At 42.9% G+C, this 23139-nt stretch overlaps 1 protein-coding gene across 4 annotated transcripts in view; it reads left to right on the top strand.

The window, feature by feature from the left end:
- Positions 1–23139, top strand: part of PRKDC (protein kinase, DNA-activated, catalytic subunit) — a 189819-nt gene that overhangs the window by 115009 nt on the left and 51671 nt on the right. For 2 of the 4 annotated variants that reach the window (XM_017961992.3, XM_003902720.5), the window contains exons 55-67: positions 2474–2647; positions 3459–3557; positions 5257–5464; positions 6138–6327; positions 7991–8191; positions 10447–10559; positions 11627–11758; positions 13999–14178; positions 15456–15661; positions 18345–18483; positions 20276–20464; positions 21125–21349; positions 22535–22643. In XM_017961992.3, the coding sequence (XP_017817481.2) occupies positions 2474–2647; positions 3459–3557; positions 5257–5464; positions 6138–6327; positions 7991–8191; positions 10447–10559; positions 11627–11758; positions 13999–14178; positions 15456–15661; positions 18345–18483; positions 20276–20464; positions 21125–21349; positions 22535–22643 (2165 nt within the window). Of the gene's footprint in view, positions 1–2473; positions 2648–3455; positions 3558–5256; positions 5465–6137; positions 6328–7990; positions 8192–10446; positions 10560–11626; positions 11759–13998; positions 14179–15455; positions 15662–18344; positions 18484–20275; positions 20465–21124; positions 21350–22534; positions 22644–23139 lie in introns of all 4 variants that reach the window. The other 2 variants (XM_017961991.3, XM_017961990.3) reach the window with 1 other exon arrangement.

The raw sequence follows: 23139 nt of genomic DNA, 5'->3' as shown, positions 1-23139 counted from the left end.
TGTTTGGAGGTGAGGAGATACTTTGAATTGCCAGAGTGTTTGCACTAATTCCTTCTCATCTGAGAGGGCTGGTGTTCCTTTATCTTTTTGGAGTTGCTGCTGCTTGGATGGGGCCTTTTGTTTTCATATTCATCATTTTCCTTGAGGGTTTGACTGTGGTGTATGCTGAGTATAGTCGATTGGCTTCCTTTCTGGGTGCTTTCAGCAGGCTGAGGCTCTGTATAGGATCTTTCTTGGTCCTTGGTTCCTGCATTGGGTTTCACAGGTGATGTATACTAGAAGAATTTTTTTTAGTGATGTAATTCAGACTATGATCCAGTATATGGTGCTTAAAGGTAAGGGCTAGCAGATAGACTGTTAGATTACAGTGTGTTCAGCACAGTGTTCTGGGGGCAGGGGAAGGGAGATGACCCCCTCACTAAGTTCATTTCCAGGCCTTAGAGGAGCCCCTTCCAATCACTGGCACCATACTCACATTTCCTGAACCCCAAGGGGGGCGCTGGTAGGCTGCGCTCTCCATCCCTTAGCAGTGGCCTGAGTTGAAGGTTAGGTCACCAGGAGACCCACAGCATTCCAGAGGCCCACTGGTCCTCTGTGCTTGGCAAAGCCAGAGAGGGTTGTGGGGTATGTCTGTGGGTGGTCTGTTGGTATAGTAGGTCAAGGGTGGGGGATCTCAGGGCAGGGTGATGTTGTCATGCTTGTGCAGCTGGTGTGGTGCCCACAGCCTGGGATTTTTTGCCCAGCAGACAGTTGTGGGGACTGCCTAGCTCATGCTTTCTTGACCAAGTCTGTTGGTGTCTGCCCCGGTAGCTAGCCTGACCAGTCAGTTTTATGCCATGCTTTCTGTGCCCAGATCACTGGGCTGTTAGGTGTTGCAGGCCACTCAGGCAGATGCAAAGCTGGCTAACAGGCCTCACCCTTCCCAGACCAGCATCATGGAAGGGGGCTCACCCAGCACTCATGCTGGAACACAAACCCACGTCTCACTGTACTCAGTGGTCTGAGCAGAGCTTAAGCTCTGGCCACAGATCTCGGCTCTGTATTCCTGAACGATGTGCTTAGACCGTGGGGGGCTGAGACCAGGCCCACGGCTTCATCCTCTGTCCGCTTGGAATCAAGCACTGTGGCCAAAGTGCTCCAAGGCCACTGGCAAAGAACTCAGGCTGGATAGTGGAGGCTATGCTGTGTCTATGCTCTTGTGGGAGCAGCTGGGGTTGGTAATGCCTGGGAAGTTGACAGATAGGCATGTAAATCAGGCTCTCCCCAGACCCACAGGAAGGACAGCCCTGCTGTTTTCCGCCCCAGCATTCAGCAGGGCCTAGAGTGACTCAGAGCAAGGTGAGAACCTGGGGGCATGGGCGCCTGGGGTCGCATTTTGCTGGAGCTGCTCCATGCTGAGTGAGACCTGCCAGGCTCCACGTAGGCTGGTGCTCTGCCTGTACCTTCTCTCTGACAGTTCCCTGCCAATTCAAATGTCTGTGGGGGTTGTGGGATCTCTTGTGGCTAGTATTCCAGAGCTCCATGGTGAGCGTGGGTTGCCCCATAGTCACTCCACTCACCCCTTCCTTAGGACCTGATTAGGGCCAAGAGTAGGTCCTGGCACCCGGAGACTGTGCAGGCTTCCCAGCTTCCTCCCTCTTCTGCCTCAGTGTCTGCATTGCCCCTCTCTATCGATGCTCAGTGCTTTCTTTTCAAAGATCTCTTCAAAGCATGTTGGTTTACTCATTATTTTGCTCTGTTTTGGTGGGAGAGGCCCTCCTGGCTATGTCTATTCAGCCATCTTGTCCCCCTCCTATGTAAGTATTTTTACACAACAATAAACATGCATTGTGTCAGTAACAAAGAATGTATGTCACTGTCCTAATATCCTTACGTTCACAGAGTATCTACTGTGTGAAGCATTCAGCTGGGTGCTATTAAGGAGTCAAAACAAGGAAATAAATACTTGCCTCATTTAGAGCTCAGATTGCACTTCACTATACACCATGCCAGGCAGCACTTGAAGTCCTTTTAAAAAATACTTTGTTTGCCATTATTAGGTTTTTCTAAAAATAGACTTTTTATCTTGAAGTAATTTTGTATTTGCAGAAAAGTTGAAAGATAGTACACATAATTTCCATATATACCCTTTACCCAACTTTCCCCTTACATAATCTTGGTACATGTGTCAAAAGTAAGAAAGTAACGTTAGAACATTACTGTTTACCAAACTAGGCTTTATTCCATTTCTCCAGTTTCCTTCTAATGTCCTTTTTCTGTTTCAGGATCCGGTGTAGGATAGCACATTGAAGTTATTTGTCTTATATTTAATAATCTAGTCCATGATTATTTCAAGAATACAAGTTTTATATAAGTGTAGTGTTATCTATTATAACAAATCTTGAAACAAAGAAGAAAAAGTTGTCTGTCATACTTTGAAAGTACAGTAATAAAAAATAGTTAAATTTGTGTGTTTTTAAAATCTCTCCCATAGAGATGATGAAAGACAAAAAGTATGTTTGGACATAATTTATAAGATGATGCCAAAATTAAAACCAGTAGAACTCCGAGAACTTCTGAACCCTGTTGTGGAATTCGTTTCCCATCCTTCTGCAACATGTAGGGAACAAATGTATAATATTCTCATGTGGATCCATGACAATTACAGGTAAGCTATACATTGACTATTTTATTTTGTGTTTTTGTTGTTGTTGTTGTTGTTGTTTTTCTTTTTGAGATAGGGTCTTACTCTGTCAACGAGGCGGGAGTACAGTGGCACAAACACAGGTCACTGCCGCTTCAATCTCCTGGGCTCAGTTGATCCTCCCATCTCAGCCTCCTGCGTAGCTGGGTCTATGGGTGTGCACCACCATACCTGGCTAATTTTGTTTATTTTTTGTAGAGACGGGGTTTCGCCTTGTTTCCGGGGCAACATTAACACTTTAGGAATCATTTGGGTCCCCTGATCAATCTGGAACATAACAACACATTTTTTTTTTACCATATGATTAATAATTTTTTTTTTTAACCATATGATTAACATTTATTTTGGTATATCTGATTGTATCCTTTTAAAAACTCATTTCACATATGTTTGTGAAATAATCAGAGTGAAAAGTATGGTGGTGTGCTTATAAAACCTATTTTCATAGTTGTCCTTTTAAGATCTGGCAAAGACTAAGGAGATGAAGTCTGCCAGGATCACTGGGCACTACTACACCGCCACAGCTGAGCGTCACAGGACCGCTGGGCCTCCTGTGGGCCCATCCCCCTGTTCCACTCTGCTCCTGCTGGGAGCGAGGATGGGTTCTCAAGGCTTGTGCACATACCCATGAGTGGGGTAAGCTGTGATTTGGAGATCTAAAGTCTAATGGGAAAACCAGTCTTTTTAAATTGAATTCTAGATGGTGTTACTGTAGTTGAACAAAAGGACTAGAAGAGAGCATTAATGTTGTGACGTTTGCTGTTTTCTCAAGCAGAGATCCAGAAAGTCAGACAGATAATGACTCCCAGGAAATATTTAAGTTGGCAAAAGATGTGCTGATTCAAGGATTGATCGATGAGAACCCTGGACTTCAGTACGTGCTCTCCTTGAATAACTGGGCTGGGACAATTAAATGTTAAGGGTATTGCTTTCAAAGGTAGCATAGAGTATTTTTCAGGAGTTTTAGAAATGTATTTGCAGTATTAGCATTTTCTCTGCTTTCTGCATTTCACAATATTTAGTAAAAGAGTATTTTAAAGCACATTATGAAGAGTAAGGCTTTAAAATCCTGACAACTTAAAAATAACACTCTTGAAAAAGTCATATGGACCAAATGCTAGGGCAGTGAGTTAAAGTGTTTCAAAATGAAAAGAAAGTCTACAATGACAATTCTTCTGTTTCCCATTTAACACACATAGTTGAGATCATGCTGTAAGTATTAATGTTGAAAATAAAGTGTTTGAAACCTTAGAAATGAGAGGAAACCGTAATATTAGTTACATATGAAAGTGTGAATGATGATTGTTATCCTCTAAAATGCCTGCCCTGAGTAAGTCAGTTATATGTGTTTCTGACTATATAAGTATACTGACTATGCAAAAAGGGGGTTAAACTTTTTATTATTATTATTAATATGTTTTTTAGAGATAAGGTCTTGCTCTGGCACCCAGACTGGAGTGCAGTAGTGTAACTGTAGCTCACTGTAGCCTCGGACTTCTGGGTTCAGGTGATCCTCCTCCCTCAGCCTCCTGAGTAGCTGGGACTACAGGCATATGCCAACAGGCTCGGCTAATTTTTTACTTTTTGTAAATATAGGGTCTTGCTATATTACCCAAGCTAGGCTTCAGTGCCTGGTCTCAATCCTCCTGACTTGGTTTACCAAAGTGCTGGAATTTTAAGTGAGGCTCCCAGCCTCAATATAAGAAGCCATACACTTTTTGTATGTTTCTGTATATTATTTTTCCATTCTGCTATAATTTTAAATTCATTGAGCTTCTTAAAATTGTATTTGGATTTCATATGCATTCATAAATTATAGGACCTAGTTTGCTATGTATGTATGTATGTATTTATTTTTTTGAGATGGAGTCTCACTCTGTCACCTAGGCTGGAGTGCAGTAGCACGATTTCAGCTCATTACAACCTCCGCCTCCTAGGTTCAAGCAATTCTCCTGCCTCAGCCTCCCGAGTAGCTGGGACTACAGGTGCACGCCTCCACACCCAGCTAATTTTTGTATTTTTAGTAGAGACAGGGTTTCACCATGTTGGCGAGGCTGGTCTTGAACTCCTGAAGTCAGGTGATCCACACACCTCGGCCTCCCACAGTGCTGGAATTACAGGCCTGAGCCACTGTGCCCAACCCCTAATTTGGTATTTAATTAATATATGTTTTGAGTATTTTATGGCAGTAATTTTTATAATGAATTGTTTTGGCAAGGCAGTGAAGGATTTTGTGTAATTTCCTAAATTTTTTTTTGTTTCAAATAGTTAATATCATGTACTCATCATTGAAAACTTCCCAGAGAATAGAGATAAGAGAATAAAATCACCCAGTTTCTCCCCTCCCCTCTGTAGCATAAAAAATATGCTACATTTTTTGTAATATTCCCCTCCTTCAGTGGATATGTTTCATAACTCAGACTGTATTTTTGATATAGTTGAATGTGGTTTCCCTCTCTGTTAAGCTTCATGTGGGTGAAGAGCTGTGCCTTCTCCACAGGACACCCTGTATAGCACATTCTTTCCCATTTGCCATTGTCTAAGCAATCTACTTTTTTCTGTCTGCTTTTCAGATTAATTATTCGAAATTTCTGGAGCCATGAAACTAGGTTACCTTCAAATACCTTGGACCGGTTGCTGGCACTAAATTCCTTATATTCTCCTAAGATAGAAGTGCACTTTTTAAGTTTAGCAACAAATTTTCTGCTTGAAATGACCAGCCTGAGCCCAGATTATCCAAATCCCATGTTCGAACATCCTCTGTCAGAATGTGAATTTCAGGTAATGTGGTCTTCTCTCTCATAGTAGTGAATATTATAAGCTTTTCTTGTTCATGAACATTTTTAATAGCTTTCACTGGCTCTTTGCTTTCTTGGAATACTCACATATTCCTTTCTGAAAAGGAAAGGGAAGGCTCGTGCCTCTGCTTCAGCCACCTGGAGGTCCACAGGCCTCACCCTCTTGGCCTTCACTAGATTTCCCTTGTCAGGATCACCATTGCTTTCCCTCCCCTTATTCCTCCCAGCCCACAGTGGATGCTGAGCTTGTGCTCTCTCGCAGCAGCCTTAACAGTGGGGATGATGGGCAGGTTGCAGAGAGCTCCTGGGGTAGGGCCCCTCCGGTCCCACTCACAAGCTCAGGATCTGTCCCAGTGGCATGTGTGTATGTGGACAAATTGGGTCACTTGACTCGTTGAATTTGGGTTGCGGTGCTGAGCATGATATCAAGCCTTTTTATGCAAACATTAAGAAAGTTGGGTTTTCTCCCTCAATAGTTAGCTAGTTTTTCTAGTTGGCAAATCACTTAGTTAAAACTTTTAAATTAGAGAAGATTCTTCAGCTGCATATGAAGTTATGGTAGAAATATGCTGATGGTACCATTAGATTTTAAATAGAAATATATCAGCGTTCCTTAAAAAGGAGCCTTATTTCATTTGAAACTTTCTTATGTACAGGAATATACCATTGATTCTGATTGGCGTTTCCGAAGTACTGTTCTCACTCCAATGTTTGTGGAGACCCAGGCCTCCCAGGGCACTCTCCAGACCCGTACCCAGGAAGGGTCCCTCTCAGCTCGCTGGCCAATGGCAGGGCAGATAAGGGCCACCCAGCAGCAGCATGACTTCACACCGACACAGACTGCAGGTAACAGTGACCCACCCTGCCGGCCATGTATACAGCACTCTGACCTCAGTGGGCAGCTTCTGTCACAACAGTGTTGGGCTTTTGCGAGAGAAGTAAGGGATAATAACAAAAAGCATTGAGAACCCAAGGAAGATGTCAGTCAAAAGAGTGGGTTCCTATGACAGTCAAACTCATGGAAACAGAAAGTAGAGTGCTAGGTGCCAGGGTCTGGGGAGGAAGAATGGGGATTTATAGTTTAATGGGTACAGAATTTCAGTTTTGCAAGAGGAAAAGTGCTGTGGAGGCAGGGTGCAGTGACTCATTCCTGTTATTCCAGCTGGGGCAGGAGGATCAGTTGAGCCCAGGGGTTCTGCACCAGCCTGGGCAACATGGAAAGACCCCATCTCTACAAAACAATTTTAAAAATTAGCTGGGCATGGTGGCGCACGCCTGTAATTAGTCCCAGCCACTGGGGAAGCTGAGGTGGGAGAATGGCTTGAGCCCAGAAGTTCAAGGCTGTAGTGAGCTGTGATCATGCCACATGCACCTTGGGCAAAAGAGCAAGGCCATGTCTCAAAAAAAAAAAAAAAACACAACTGTGGACGTGGAAGATGGTGATGATTGTACAACAGTGTAAATGTCCTTAATGCCATTGAACTGTGCACCTAAAAATGATTGAAATGGTAAATTTTATGTATATTTTCCTTTATTTTTATTTATTTTTTTGAGACAGAGTCTTGCTCTGTCGCCAGGCTGGAGCTGGAGTGCAGTGATCTCGGCTAACTGCAACCTCTGCCTCCTAGGTTCGTTCAAGCGATTCCTCTGCCTCAGCCTCCTGAGTAGCTGGGACTACACGCGCGTGCCACTTCGCTTGGCTAAATTTTTGTATTTTAGTAGAGGTGGGATTTCACCACGTTGGCAAGGATGGTCTCCATCTCCTGACCTTGTGATCCACCCTTCTCAGCTTCCCAAAGTGCTGAGATTACAGACGTGAGCCACCGCACCCAGCCTGTTTTGCTACAATTTTTCTAAAAAAGAAATGGATTATTTCTGACCGGAAAAATCAAGGAAAGTTTCAGTATATGTATGTTTTGGTTTTGGTTTGGTACAGAAAAACCTAGTGCAGCAAATTTAAGACATCTTATCTCCAAAGCAGAGTAGGGGTAAACCAAATTCATTTACTAGATTTACAGTTATTAAACTGTTCTTTCTCAGATGGTTTAACTGCTACCTTTGATGAGCAAAGTACAAATTGTAGAGTAAAATGTCTTGATCCTTTTACATAAACTCTTTAACGTTTTTCCTTTATGTAATTGTTTTCACATCTTGTTGGTTCTGGAAGTGGGACTAATTTGAATAATCACAATGGGAATTCTGTGACACTAATATTACAAGTCAGGGGCTCTTAGCACCTTTCAGTAGATAACAAAGTGTTATTCCTGTGGTGGGAGCAAGTGGCATGTTTCTTACTTTACAAATGGGGACGTTGTGGTCCAGGGGCACTGAGGCCCATGCACCCAGTTTTCCTTGGGGCATACCCTGGGATCTGACAGAGCCTCTGCCCAGGGTTGGAGGTGAGCACGGAGGCCTAGGGTGCTACCAGGTGTGTCTTGGCAGGTGGTCCTGCCCCGTTTACAGAGCTGGGTGGTGCTGAGTGCCTGACCTCTCTGATCACATGTTGCAGATGGAAGAAGCTCATTTGATTGGCTGACCGGGAGCAGCACTGACCCGCTGGTCGACCACTCCAGTCCGTCATCTGACTCTTTGCTGTTTGCCCACAAGAGGAGTGAAAGGTTACAGAGAGCACCCTTGAAGTCAGTGGGGCCTGATTTTGGGAAAAAAAGGCTGGGCCTTCCAGGGGACGAGGTGGATAACAAAGTGAAAGGTAAGCTGGGTTGCTGAGAGTGCTTAAAATAGCTTCCCCACTAATTACTGCAGAGCTCAGGTCTGGGGACATTTCTGACTGTATCCATGTTTCCTTGTAATTCGTAATCAAGCCCCTTAAAATTCAGTTAATGTTGCCTAGGCACTTACCATGCTGAAGACATTGTTTTCTGGGAGTTCCAGAAGAATCCTTCAGTAAGTTATACTTGATCCATTGTTGAGTGACTTTCTGGAGCATTAGGAGTGGGTGAGGCTTTATAAAGGGGTGATTGTAAGATGTAAGATTGTAAGATGAGGTGGAATTAGCAAGCACGGTCTAGGGCGAGCGGGCTTAATGCAGGTGGAGAATGGGGAGAGCGTCCTAAGAGATTGGGTGGAGGAAGAGCATTTGAGAGGAGCCTTGGAGCTGGGGGTATGGGAAGGGAGAGGATGGAAAGGACAGGGATGGAGAAGTGTCGGGGTGGGCAGGCTCAGATCAATTCCGCGGTCCAGGTGAAGGGATGCTTCAGGGCATGCTAGAGTAACGGCAAAGGGTGCTGCAAAGACAGGCTTGTGGGTGTGGGGGTGTGTGTCGAACTTCAGCTTTAGGAAGCAGCCTTGTAACGCACCAAGCAGAGGAAGGTTCGGGGACTGAATGCCCTTCCCTGAGGTTTGTGTGGGGCAGAAGTGGAGTGATGGGGACTGGGAGGCAGGGGCCAAAGGCACCAGGACCTGGTCTTGGCTAACTGATGACCAGAGCTAGACGGATGCTGAAAGGCTGGAAGCAGCTCTTTGTGAGAAGTGTGGCTCTGGGAGGGAACAAGGGCCCAGAGGAAGGACATGTGCAGAGAGGAAAGGGCCCATGACAGAACCCTGGGGGAGTGCCAGCAGGGAAGCTCAGCTCTGTGGAAGTAAACTTAGAAGAACTTAGAAGCAAAGCTCACTGCCTTCTTATCTAATCGTAGGAACTGAAACACAGGCAACATAACTTGCTTTACTCCACCACTCTCTGTCATACTTTTCAGTCACAAACATGTGGCCCACACACAGTTCTCTAAATGGAACCGGGAGAGGTCAGTGTGGCCCAACTTTTGGCACCTGCTGTGAGTTGGAGTGCTGGTGGTGGTCATTCAGGTGGAGCCGCCTGAGCACTGAGAATGGGGGTCAGCAGCAGGGAGCTTTCTCTGGAAGCTCATGGTTTCGTGGCCTGGCGGGAGTGCTGCTGTGGACCTCCATACGTGGGGCCCCTGGACTCCCTGCGTTGCAGGGCTGCGGGCGCCATCCTCCTTGGGGATCCTTTGTGGGAACGTGGGTCTTTTCTCTGTGGACGCTCTCGGGATCTTCTCTTTTAAACCAGCGTTCTGACATTGCACACAAGTGTCCTTGGGTGTAGGTCTGTTTCAGTCTGTTTCTCTGGGCATATGGTGGGAACTTCCAGGCCGCTGACTCTCACCTTCCAGTTCTGGAGCGTCATCACGGGTGATTTTGTTGAGCTCTTCGCCTCAGTTTGCTGTTTTCTCTTTGGAGTCCTAGTGCTTAAATATCACACCTGCGTGAGTGTCCTTCTGAGGTGTCATGTTTTTCCCTTTGCCTCTTTTCTGGGAAATCCCTTTAACCACCTGTGCTTTTAAGTTATGATATGTTTTAGTTTCCATGAGCTTTTTTTCATGCTCCGAACATTTCTTCAGTTCCTACTCTTGTCTTTCTGATACATGATCATGTTTTGAAATTTCTTCCTGCATGATCTGCTTTTAATAGTTGCTCTTTCCTTGTTGCTTACTTTGGTTTCTGTCGTTCATATTCGAAGCCTTCCTTAGAACCTGTCGTGATTTGGAGGTTAAGGCTGGTATCTGCCAGGCACTAAACAGGCGTTTGGAATCATACGAGTTTAGGAGCGCTGCAGTCACCTGTCCCTGATCAGGTTGCCACAGTCCGCAGGGAGGCTGGTCTGCACCGGGTGTTGAAGCCTCCGAGGCAGCTCCTCTCTTGTTCAGTTAGCCAGAGGCAAAGCACTCCCAGACGAGTTGGGCCGAGATTCAGAAGGTGGCTGCGTGCCCTCCCTGGGCCTCCTTCTGGAGGGGCCTGGCCCCTTATCATGCCTGCTGAATCCACTGCTGAGCAGTTCCAGTTGCAGCTGTGGCCCCTGCACTCCTGCTCCCATCGCTGCCTCTGTGGCACCTCTAGGTTTTGTCTTTGAGGAAACCCGAGGTGAAAATGAACCAGCAGAGCCAAGTGTCTGGGCGGCGGGGAGTAACTGGGCCTGCTTTCCCTCTCCAGGTGCGGCTGGCCGAGTGGACCTACTGCGACTGCGCAGACGGTTTATGAGGGACCAAGAGAAGCTCAGTTTGATGTATGCCAGAAAAGGCGTTGCTGAGCAAAAACGAGAGAAGGTTGTATTTTGTCAAGAATTTGATCAGAATGATGCAGTTTCTGTCACAGGATACAGACGAAGTGAACAAGCTTCCTGCCAGACACTGGCTCCAGTGTCACCTGCAAACCAGGTGGCGGGGCTGCTCCAAGCCAGCCTCCTGGGGCTCCCCCACGGGGATGCAGCCCCCGCGGTGCCCTGGTGGGGGCCCAGGAATGCACCCCGTTCTCTCCGCGGGTGGAAGCGTGGCCGACCTGGGATCAGCAGGCTGATCCTGGGCCCACCTCAAGGCCCGCGCCCTGGCAGGACTTCACTGGCCCTCGCTTCAGGGACCAATGCGGCGGGAGGGCAGCTGGGGGCTGGGACTCACGGGGCCCCGACAACAGGTGGCCAGGCGGGCGTTCCCGTGGCGTGGAGACTCTGTAGCCGCAGCGTCCATTCCGCCTAGATATGGGTCATTAAGATGCATTTATAAGAAGGGGGTAGGACGGATCCCTGACGGTGCTCAAGTTCAGCGCCAGCCGCTGCCTCCACGGGAGCGCCTCCATCCACATCTGGGTGTGAAGCCCTCGAAGTGGGGCACTGTGCCGGCCCCCTCCCCAAGCCTTCCCGCCCAGCCGTGTTTGTGGAGCCTGAGGCCTCCCGGACTGCGCCCCCGGGGCACTATTTTGCCCCCTCGGAGGGGAACCTTGGGCTCTGCAGCTGCCTGGGAGCAGAAGTAGCCGGAGGGCAGGACCTTGAGGTGGAAGTGGGCACCGGCTGCCAGCTTCGTTCTCATCGAGACTTTCCAGAGATGCAGCCCTCCGCCTGTTTTTAAATACTTCTAAATCAAATTTTCCGATTTTATAAATATTCTGATTACTTTATAGTGAATGTTTAAAGCCTTTCCACTGCTTGTTGTATAGTGATTTTATTTTGGATGCAGCATCTGCCCTAGACGGTAAAGCAGAGTGACTAAGCCTCCGCGAGCATTAGTTCCCACTGCTTCGCCCTTGTGGTTCAGGGGATTTTGGCAGCCTCATAGCTCATGCACGACTGGTTTCCTTCAATGAGAATGTTCATCTTCTACTTTGGTTTTCGTGCTTGTAGGAAATCAAGAGTGAGTTAAAAATGAAGCAGGATGCCCAGGTCGTTCTGTACAGAAGCTACCGGCTGGGAGACCTTCCTGACATTCAAATCAAGCACAGCAGCCTCATCACCCCATTACAGGCCGTGGCCCAGGTCAGTCTTTGCCGCTGCGTTTTCTGTTGACAGGTTAAATAAAATCTGTTTCCAGTTTAGGGGTTTGCCTATGTGAGGAAACATGGCTGAGGCTGTCCTGCAACATAGATGAGGTGTTGGTTTGTCCTCAACAGTGGGCTTGGTGTAAAGACCTTGCTCCAAGTCCTGACTCTGCCATTTCCTAGTTCCATGATTTCTTTACACATGCTGAGACTCTGAGATCATCAGTGCTGAAGACATTATTTATCGTTATTTATCAGGATTACCACTGCATTTGTCTGAAGAAAGGGAGCATAAATGAAGGAATTTGTACTCAGGAATCAGTGGATTGTAGACATGGAAACCCGTCCACCACGTGTTACATAAAAACAGCAGGTTACCAAACAGGTCTAAAAGTGTACACACCAGTAAAAGACACGTGCCAGTGACTTAACCTCTTTATGGTATAATTGTGGGTGATACTTATTTTCTTTTTTCCTAAACCACATTTTCTGGGTGCTCTATTCTGTTCCGTTGGTCTGTGTGTCTGTTTTTGTACCAGTACCATGCTTTTGTGGTTACTGCAGCCTTATAGTATTGTTTGAAGTTGGGTAGTGCAGTGCCTCTAGTTTTATTCTTTTTGCTTTGGATTGCTTTGGCTATACGGGCTCTTTTTTGGTTCCATGAATTTTAGAATAGTTTTTCTAGTTCTGTGATAACTGATGGTAGTATGATAGAATTAGCATTGATTCCATAGATTGCCTTGAGCAGAATGGCCATTTTAACAATATTGATGCTTCTAATCCATGAATATGGAATGTGTTTCCCTTTATTTGTGTCATTTTGTGATTTCTTTCAGTGGTGTTTTTAGTTCTCCTTGTAAAGATCTTTCACCTTCTTGGTTAAGTGTGTTTCTAGGTATTTTATTCTTTCTGTGGCTGTTGTAAATGGGATTGTGCTTTTTTTGATTTAGCCATATTTTCTAAAATTTTACTACTCACTAGAACTTCTTATAACAAGATAAATATATTACTTAAAATATACAATAAGGAATTTGTATGTTTTAGTCATACATAGCTTTTATCAAAGTAATTTTTTGCGTTCGATAATTAGATTTTTTTTTTAATATTAAGTATAATCTTAAATCAGTAGAATTGTACAGTAAACATTTCAAGCATTTATTTTTTGGCTATGGTAACTAAGTGTAAACCATTGCTTTTAATGTTCTTTTCAACAATATGCAGAAATCACGCTTGATTTAAGAACATTCATTTAATAATATAATTTGTTCATAAAACATCAAAAATGGATTACCATTATGTTGTAAACATAATTAAAATAGGTCTTAAACATGAAAAAAGAACATGATCCCAAAAAGCAGCACAAGTCTCACCTCCTTCAGAGGCGAACACGTAGCAAAATTAACAAAAAGATATTAACAGAATTGACTTGTCAATTATAATATGATAGAAAACTTATTAACAGGGAAGATCCCTAGAAGATTACACAAAGTAATTTTTAAACTTTATTTATCATGCTTACATGCCTCCATTTAGCAAAGATAGACACTATATGCCAGGAACTGTTTTTGGTACTAATGTCACAGCATGAATAAATAAATAAAGGGAGTATCCTGTGGCCATGAAGTGTGTGAGGGTTAGAGCTATAAATGATTAGGTAGTGTGCTGTTTGAGGGAGCTGATGCTCAGAAGAAGCATCTGATGGTTTCAATAGTTTAAAGTGGTCAGGTGGTGGGACCTTGAAAATTAACACTGGCATTTCATTTAAGCTGATCAGTTATTTTAAGCTTTACCATGGTGCTGATAGGAGGAAAATACCTAAACATTTAATCTTTCTCTGAGATTTTATGAGGTGCTACACTAAGCACTGGCTGTGCATCATCTGGGCTAATCTTCCCCGCAGCACACTGTGATGTGTTCTGGTAGTCCCCATTTAAAGTTTGGAGACCCAGACTCAACTCAGGAGAGAAGCTATGTCATTACATATTGATTAAGCCAGCTTTTAAATTCATTTCTCTGGGCCAAAAGTCCATGTTTCCATAACATACATCAAACAGATATATTTGGTTGAATTCCAGATGCTGCCTTTGTCAATGCCTGTTAAATCTTTCCAAATAGAATTGAGAGGTATAATAGATGTGTTTGCAACAGTCTGTATTTTCTAAGCTCTGATAGTATTGGTGATTTATATAGCATTTTTGCTTCAGATCCTAATTTGTCTTTTTTTTGAATTTTTTACAGAGAGACCCAATAATTGCAAAACAGCTCTTTAGCAGCTTGTTTTCCGGAATTTTGAAAGAGATGGATAAATTTAAGACGCTGTCTGAAAAAAACAACATCACTCAAAAGTTGCTCCAAGACTTCAATCGTTTTCTTAATACCACCTTCTCTTTCTTTCCACCTTTTGTCTCTTGTATTCAGGTAAAGTCTGCACACACTTCACCAAATATTGTTTGCTGTGGCTTCACATGGCCGTTCCGTCATCACACTGTTTCCCATGTTGAAACTTTTGATAACCTGGTGTTTAACAGAGTAGATGTACTGTTTGGGTTACCTCCTCCCAAATGAGTAGATGTAATTTATTTTCCCCCCCCCCCAGAAAAACCGATATGTGACAGAATAACCAGAAATCAAACATGTTATGTTTTATTTTGTAGTAAGCCAGTCCCCTCAGTGTTTTTGATGAAACCCTTCATTTATTTAGTTGTTTTTCCTTATGTAGTCTTTCACCAAATTCTTTCCTGCCTCTTGACTGCTGTCAAAAGGTGTTGACTGAGTACCCGCCTGGCTTTGTTCTAGGTGGTTGGGCCACATCGATGAAGAGGCAAAAATTCCTTTCCTCTTGACCTTACATTCCCATTAATAGATGCGTAATAGGCAACCCACAGGGAAATGTAGAACGGGACGTTAGGTTGTAGTAAGTGTCATAGTACTTGAGTAATGGGGAAGTATTAAAGCAGTGTAAGATAGTAATGAAGCAGGTAAGCAGGTGCCTCTTGATGGGGTAGGGTGTGTGTGCCTAGATGCAGTGGTCAGAGAAGTCCTTTCCAGGGCAACATAGCATGAGCAGAAAATCTAATTTAATATTCAGTTACTACTTAAATATATTTGTCAGAAGATTATTTTTCATGTAAGAAATGTTTTCTGTGCCATTCAAAGTATGGGTTATATAAAATTCCCTAGTAGAACATCTTTTTGATTCATTTTAGTATTTTTGTATCTAGTGACCTTTTCTGAATAATTACTAATTTATATTCTTCAATATTGTGTATCGGTAGTATCGGTTTACAAACGAATTGGGTAATATTTTTCTGAAATGAAATACTTAGTTTTTCTGTTTTATTCTTTTTGATCGAACGTGAAACTGTCAGTATAAATTTCTTTTTATACATTAGCTCTGTTTTATATTGGTTTCTAATTTATGTGTGTGTGTATATGTTATCTTCATATTTTGATAGTGCTTTTCTTGCTTTAAATCGATCCCTGGATTGGAAGTGTAAAATTAAAAGGTCATTTCCTCCTTTGAGCAAATTGAATATTGTGGGATAATTTGTTAATAGCATTACACAGAGAAACTTCTGGTGATACCACTACTTAAACATCGGTACCTTTTATGTTTAGTGAAGTATGTTACTCCTTGTGAAAACATGGTCCAAGTACCACAAGCTAAACAGCTGGTTGTATGTGTGGTTTCACAGGACATCAGCTGCCAGCACGCAGCCCTGCTGAGCCTTGACCCAGCAGCTGTTAGCGCTGGTTGCCTGGCTAGCCTACAGCAGCCCGTGGGCATCCGCCTGCTGGAGGAGGCTCTGCTCCGCCTGCTGCCTGCTGAGCTGCCTGCCAAGCGAGTCCGCGGGAAGGCCCGCCTCCCTCCTGATGTCCTCAGATGGGTGGAGCTTGCTAAGTAAGTGTGAGGTCGAGTACTCTTGGGAGCACACTGGATTTGACCAAAGCAATATGGAAAACACTTGGCTTCACTTGGTAGAAAATGAACTAATAAAGTTGATAGTAACAGTAATGTGAAATTTAAAAGAAAAAAAAGTCTTTCAGGCTGAGTACCATTCTCAAAGTCAAGAACAGTTGCCACATCAAGCAGTGTCTTGCTCAAGGAAAGAGAATGTTATTGAAACCTGCTGATTTCTTTCAGTATACGATTTTTTGGACTCAGTGTTATTCACCAAGTTGAGTTTCCTGTAAAGTGTAGCTGTGAATCATAGTTCTTAATATTTTATGTTATTTCCTGCTTCACTACACTGAATAGTGGATGATTCAGTATTTTCAGCAGGACTTAAGGTTTTAGAAAGAGTTTAAATCAGTTAATTTGGGATAAACAGATTCCATTTTCTAGTTATACCATTTTCCATTATGTCTGATTCTTCCCTTACCTGTGATCTCATCATATGAAAGTCTCATTCTGAGGAGGTTGTTAGGTTAAGATTGAAATTTAACTTGAACTTCATTTTGTAGTGCAGATTTTTAGAGCTTTAGGTTCTAAGAGAAAAGATAGTAAAAGTAAGGGAGGGGATCCTTGTGCTTCCTGCTGTTTTGTAGTTAATTCATGTCTGTCTTGATTGAGTGCTGAGTGTACAAGGTGCTGTGCCAGGCACTAAAGAGATGTGAAATTGGGTTAGACATTGATCACAGACTCACAAAACTGGCAATCTAGTAGGAAATATATGTACTTTACACATAATAAATCAGAATTGAAGTAGAAGGTGGTGAGCACTTAGACAAGATAAAATGCCAGGGCCATTCAGAGAGTGCCTCTGGGCTATGCTGATTTTACCTTGGAACCGTTTTCTCCTATTGCTTCAGATGTGTAAGTGAACAGGAAGTGGCACCTTGTATGTTTACTATTTCCAGGAGTGGTAAACATATATAATGTGTATTTACTAAGTAAGCGGAGCAAACAACTTTTAAGGACCTAAACTTAAACATTTTTTTCTAACTGTGTTAAGTACATTCTCATACTTTTGTGATATTTTTGCATTCGTTTCTGAGCATTGTGAACAAGTTTAGTGTTTTTTGTTTTGTTTTGTTTTCGAGATAGGAGTCTCGCTCTGTCGCCCAGGTTGGAGTGCAGTGGCGCGATCTTGGTTCACTGCAACCTCCGGCTCCTGGGTTCAAGCGATTCTCCTGCCTCAGCCTACCAAGTAGCTGGGGTTACAGGCACGTGCCACCACGCCTGGCTAATTTTTGTATTTTTAGTAGAGATGGGGTATCACTGTGTTAGCCAGGATGGTCTTGATCTCTTGACCTCATGATCCGCCTGCCCCGGCCTCCCAGAGTGCTAGGATTACAGCCGTGAGCCACCACACCCAGCCTTAGCCTTTTTTTTATATGTCATGACCATTGTTTTAACCGTGTTACAGTGAACATAATCCAGGGACCTGGGAACCAGTATAGGGGTACGTATGTAGCTCTCCCTCTTCCTTTGACTCTGGGGCCATGAGCTACTGCTCCACCACCTACCTATCCACCCACCTTTACTGCTGATTTATTACCCCTAACATTCTGTAATCAGGGCAATAAGAGAGCCACATCTACTAGATTTTATTGAATTCAGAATTCATAAGCTCTAGGAGAGAGCCCGTAGGGCTCTTTTGATGTAAATGCAAGAGACTTAGTACCAGAAGGAAACTGAACAGCAGGAGAACTAAGGAGGGAGCAGTCCTTGGCTGGCTGGTTTAGGAAGAAATAACATTTGGGTTGAGACTGCAAGATGGAAAGAAATTTCCTGGAGGAAGGGAACAAACCTAATAAACACTTTGAGAATATCATGGACTGGGAAACCTGATTGAAAGGGTCAAGCCAGAATTTTGTTAAAGTGAAGAAATGAATGAATACTCCAACAAATTGAGATTGTCCGTAGAACCATGGATTAAACATGGCATCAGTAGTCAGGATTATTTTTTCTTTGCTTCCGGGTTTTTGGGGGCTAGACAAGGATTCCAAATGGGTCACCTGCAGATATTTTCATGGATTAATACTGGAGAACCTTATGTAATGACACATCTTGTATACTGTGAACCTTTGATATTTTCAGATTCTACTTTTGTTTTGTTTTGAGGCGGAGTCTTGCTCTGTTATCCAGACTGGAGTGCAGTGGGGCGTTCTCGGTTCACTGCAACCTCCACCTCCTGGATTCAAGCAGTTCTCTGCCTCAGCCTCCCAAGTAGCTGGGACTACAGGCACGCACCACCACGCCCAGCTAACTTTTTGTATTTTTAGTAGAGATGGGGTTTCACCGTGTTGGCCAGGCTGGTCTGAACTTCTGACCTCAGGTGATCCACCCACCTCGGCTTCCCAAAGTGCTGGGATTACAGGCATGAGCCACCACGCCTGTCCCAGATTCCACTTTAAATGCACATCTGAATAAATTCTGCCTTATGTATGATTAAAGTTATAAAATCTAGGGGTAACTTCATAGTTTCTTAAATTTTATATTTTTAGCAAAATTAAAGTAACATTTTATGTCTCTTGTTAATGTAATGTGTGGCAACTTGATTTACTATCATTTCATTAGAATAAATACTTTTAAAATACTGGGGTGTTCATTGATTTGGCCTTTTTGATTTGTTTTGTAGACTGTATAGATCAATTGGAGAATACGACGTCCTCCGTGGGATTTTTAGCAGTGAGATAGGAACAAAGCAAATCACTCAGAATGCATTGTTAGCAGAAGCCAGAAGTGATTATTCTGAAGCTGCTAAACAGTATGATGAGGTAAGATTGATCTCTGGCAAAATATGACATTTACTACAACACTTTTGTTTTCTGCTGAACTGTAACTTTAAGCAAAATAAGGTACAGCAGATCCTTGTTGGTTACAATGTTGATGAGGAAGAAAATTGGTTTCCTTATAGGTTCACTTAAGTGAGGGCCTACCATACTATGAAACTGTATATTGTTTTTCTGTCTGCTCTTACACAGTTTCTATTTGAATAGGTTATTAGGTTATTTTCTTTCAGTTAGTTAAAAAAAAATTATAAAGAAGTTGTATTAGGCTGTTCATGCATTTCTATAGGGAAATACCTGACACTGGGTAATTTATAAAGAAAAGAGGTTTAATTGGTTCACAGTTCCACAGGCTACACAGGAAGTATGGTGCTGGCTTCTGCTTGGCTTCAGGGGAGGCCTTGGGGAGCTTTTACTCATTGGTAGAAGGCAAAGCGGGGGCAGGCACTTCATATGGTGAAAGGCAGTAGCAAGAGAGAGACAGTTGGGGAGGGGGTGCCATATACTTTTATTTATTTAGAGGCAGGGTCTCATTCTGTCACCCAGGCTGGAGTGCAGTGGCATGATCATTTCTCCCAGGCTCCAGCAGTCCTCCCAGGCTCCAGCGATCCTCCCACCTCAGCCACCTGAGTAGGTGGTACTTCAGGCATGCACCAACATGCCTGGCTAATTTTTAAAGATTTTTGGAGAGACGAGGGGTCACTATGTTGCCCAGGCTGGTTGGGAACTCCTGAACTCAAGCCATCATGCCTGGGCCTCCCAAAGTGCTAGGATCACTCATCACCAAGGGAATGGCCCACTTCATTCATGAGGGATCTGCCCCCATTGATCCAAATACCTCTCACCAGGCCCCACCTCTGACATTGAGGATTACATTTCAACATGAGGTTAGGTGGGGACACATATTCAAACTATATCAGAGGTAAAGAAGAATTTGGGAAGATGACTATAAGTTCAGTTTTGTACATGTTGTCAGTGGCTATTCAAGTGTAGGTGTTGAAATTCAGGGTCTGTGACCTGTGAAACTCTTCAATGAGCAGTCCAGGTTTTAAAATCCTCTGCAATTTTCTATAAATGTCCTGTATTCTGATTTTATTGTAAGAACTTGTTATGTGGTAAATAACCCCCAGGAGAGATGTAAATCAAGTTATTGTGATTAAAAGTATTAAGTCTTACTAATTGGTTAGTCTTAGTAATTGGTTTCATTGGTAAGTTTCTCAGAGAAATGGCTTCCTCCTAGTTAGGATTTGTGTGTGTGTGTGTGTGTGTGTGTGTGTGTTTTTTTTTTTTTCTCTCTCTCAAAACAGGGTCACCCAGGCTGCAGTGCAGTGGCATGATCTCAGCTTACTGCAGCCTCAACCTGCTGGGCCCAGGTGATCTTCACACCTCAGCCTCCCAAGTAACTGGGGCTGCAGGTGTTTGCCATCACACCTAGCTAGTTTTTGTGTTTTTTGTAGAGACAGTGTTAAGCCATGTTGCCTAGGCTGGTCTCAAACTTCTGGCCTCAGGTGGCCCACCTGCCTTAGCTTCCCACAGTGCTGGGATCACAGGCGTGAGCCAGCATGCCCAGCTGGGTTTGTCTATTCGTTTAGTACTGTAAAATTCCTTTTGGTTTTTCTTCCATTCAGTGTTACTCTGAATAGCTTCTCTTTTCTCTCTCCTTGCCATAAATCTGAAAAGGATTGTTTTTAGTGTGATTGTTACATTCTTCCTTTTTACATGTTCTCATTGGTATTCTTTCCAACTTTGTAAAATAATTTTATTAACTTTTCTCCACCAGGCTCTCAATAAACAAGACTGGGTAGATGGTGAGCCCACAGACGCCGAGAAGGATTTTTGGGAACTTGCATCCCTTGACTGTTACAACCACCTTGCTGAGTGGAAATCACTTGAATACTGTTCTACAGCCAGTGTAGACAGTGAGAACCCCCCAGATCTAAATAAAATCTGGAGTGAACCATTTTATCAGGTGGGTAAAATTATTTTTAAGTGATTGAAATAAATATTTTAGATAGGTGTTTTCTAGTTAACAAAGTTGTTTAAAACGTTTCAAAACAGGTAGTAGTTGTGAAGCACCAGTGAGTTGCATGACCTGACTCCACCTACAAACCCCATAGTATTGTTAAATCTCTTATCACTTTTAGCTAATCATCTTTTCAAAATGAATGCAATGCATTTTAAAATAAATATTAACATTCCTAGTATGACTACATGGGAGAATATTTACTGTTGTGTCTTATATTACAAGAAGTCGCCCTGGATCACTGACTAAACACAGGCCTCCCAGCTCCTGGGACAAGAGGCTCTCCTGGTTTCTGCACACTATACCTATCCTGACTGTGCTTGTAAATTCCTCAGTTTGTATGTAACATCCAAATCATCTTCCAGCTAAAAGTAGTCCCCATTATTTTGTAGAACACGTTCCTATATATTTTGTGGTTACAAAACAAGCTATTTTAGATGAATTTATTTTAAAAATTGGAGATTACTGTTTCAGACATCAGACATCATCGCTTTGATTCTAAATATTGATCTATGAAAGTATAGCAGAGAGTATTACAGAAATAAAATAATCAGACATACTCAAATTGGCTTTCTGTAGTTACAAGTATATTTTTATGTTCCTTAGGAAACGTATCTACCTTACATGATCCGCAGCAAGCTGAAGCTGCTGCTCCAGGGAGAGGCTGACCAGTCCCTGCTGACATTTATTGACAAAGCTATGCATGGGGAGCTCCAGAAGGCGATTTTAGAGCTTCATTACAGTCAAGAGCTGAGTCTACTTTACCTCCTGCAAGATGATATTGACAGAGCCAGATACTACATTCAAAATGGCATTCAGAGTTTTATGCAGGTAATACTATATATTGTGTGTGTGTGTGTGTGTGTGTGTGTGTGTGTGTGTGTGTGTGTATTATAATGTGGATCTATCTGAAATATACTATTTTTAGGATATTTTTAAAACTCAGTAAACTCATGAAAAAAAAACAAAAATTTTCAAGTACTATTTTCATACCACCTATTTCCTTCTTTCTGTTCTTCCAATAATGCTGTTCATTCTGTCATTTATGTTAATGCCTTTTTAAATCTTTTTTTCCTGTTTTAGAAAGGTTTCATTTTTTTCCCCTTTTGTTACCTTTCTCATACTCTTAAAGAACACTTGAGAGTAGGCTTTTTTTTTTTTGAGACAGTTTCTCTTTTGTCACCTAGACAGTGGAGTGCAATGGCACAATCTGGTTCAAGTGAGTCTCCTGCCTCAGCCTCCTGGGTAGCTGGGATTACGGGCGCTCTGCTAATTTTTGTATTTTTAGTAGAGACGAGGTTTTACCATGTTGGCCAGGCTGGTCTTGAACTCCTGATGTCAGGTGGTTCACCTGCCTCAGTCTCCGAAAGTGCTGGGATTACAGACGTGAGCCATCGCTCCTGGCCAAGAGTAGACTTTTCTATTTGGGGTAGCAGAATGGAAGCTTGTTTACTTTGTGGAGAAGAGTGGGGGTTGATCTTCCCTGATTGTTTTCTGCCACTCTTTCTTTCCTTTTTGCTTTTCTCCAAATCTTTTCCTGACAGTTGTTTGTTTGTAAGTGAATGTCTTGTATAGAGTTTATTAATAACATTTAGCATAGGTTAGTGACATTTAGCACAGAAGCATATTCATTCATTGTTTTCATTTTTATTTAATGTGTTGAAGTTGATTAGCACTCTCAAGGAAGTTTATCAAAAGAAGAATTGGCTTCTGTAGTCAGCAGTTTTACATTATAGGATGTTGGGATTATTAAAACTTGGTGGCAAGTTGAGGCAGTGATAGCCTGGTGATGTCAGTTTTATTGATTTCACCGAGCCAAAATGTGATTGAAACCTTAAATTATTATTTTTTTTAAACTGTTTGTTAACTGTGTCTGTGACCTAATTATTAACCATTCTGAGGCATATTTATAGAATAATTGCTACATTTCATAATTTAGAGTACTGTTAAAAACTTAAAGACACAGCTTGATTTATAACACGGCATTTGTAAATGCCTTTTTTTTTTTTTTTTAAGAATTATTCTAGTATTGATGTCCTCTTACACCGAAGTAGACTCACCAAATTGCAGTCTGTACAGGCTTTAACAGAAATTCAGGAGTTCATCAGCTTTATAAGCAAACAAGGTAATTTTTTTCATCTGTCATTTTTTTCATTTCTAATTGTGGAAGAGTTTTAGCATCTAAATTATTTTCTACTTAGTGAAAGTGCACGTTTCTTAATGTATGGGTTAGAAACTCCATCGAATTTCCTTTACAAATATATATTTTCAGATCATTGAAATAAATGTTTAAAATGGTCAGGCAGTGTTCTAGGCACCAGGGCTGCAAAGTGAAAGAAAACATGCTGCCTACCTTAATGAAGCTTTTGGAGTAGTGGGGTGACTCCAGAGGACACCTGCCCACAAGGGTGGTGGGGCCCACCCTGGCCTGAGAGGGTGCAGAACTCTTGGAGGAGGGTCCTGAGCAGTGGGGAAGAGGCAGGGGCTTGCAGACAGAAAGCTGTGGTGCCCATGAGGTGCACACTGAGGGTACTGGGTGTCCTGGCTTGAAGGGAGGGCGGGAAGGCTGCGGGCAGCAGGGCCCACATCAAGAAGGCCTTTGTATTGCTGGTAAGTGGGTT

The sequence above is a fragment of the Papio anubis genome, chromosome 8, assembly GCF_008728515.1.
Source record: "Papio anubis isolate 15944 chromosome 8, Panubis1.0, whole genome shotgun sequence".
Classification (NCBI taxonomy): domain Eukaryota; kingdom Metazoa; phylum Chordata; class Mammalia; order Primates; family Cercopithecidae; genus Papio; species Papio anubis.
This window is presented reverse-complemented; position numbering and strand designations above follow the sequence as displayed.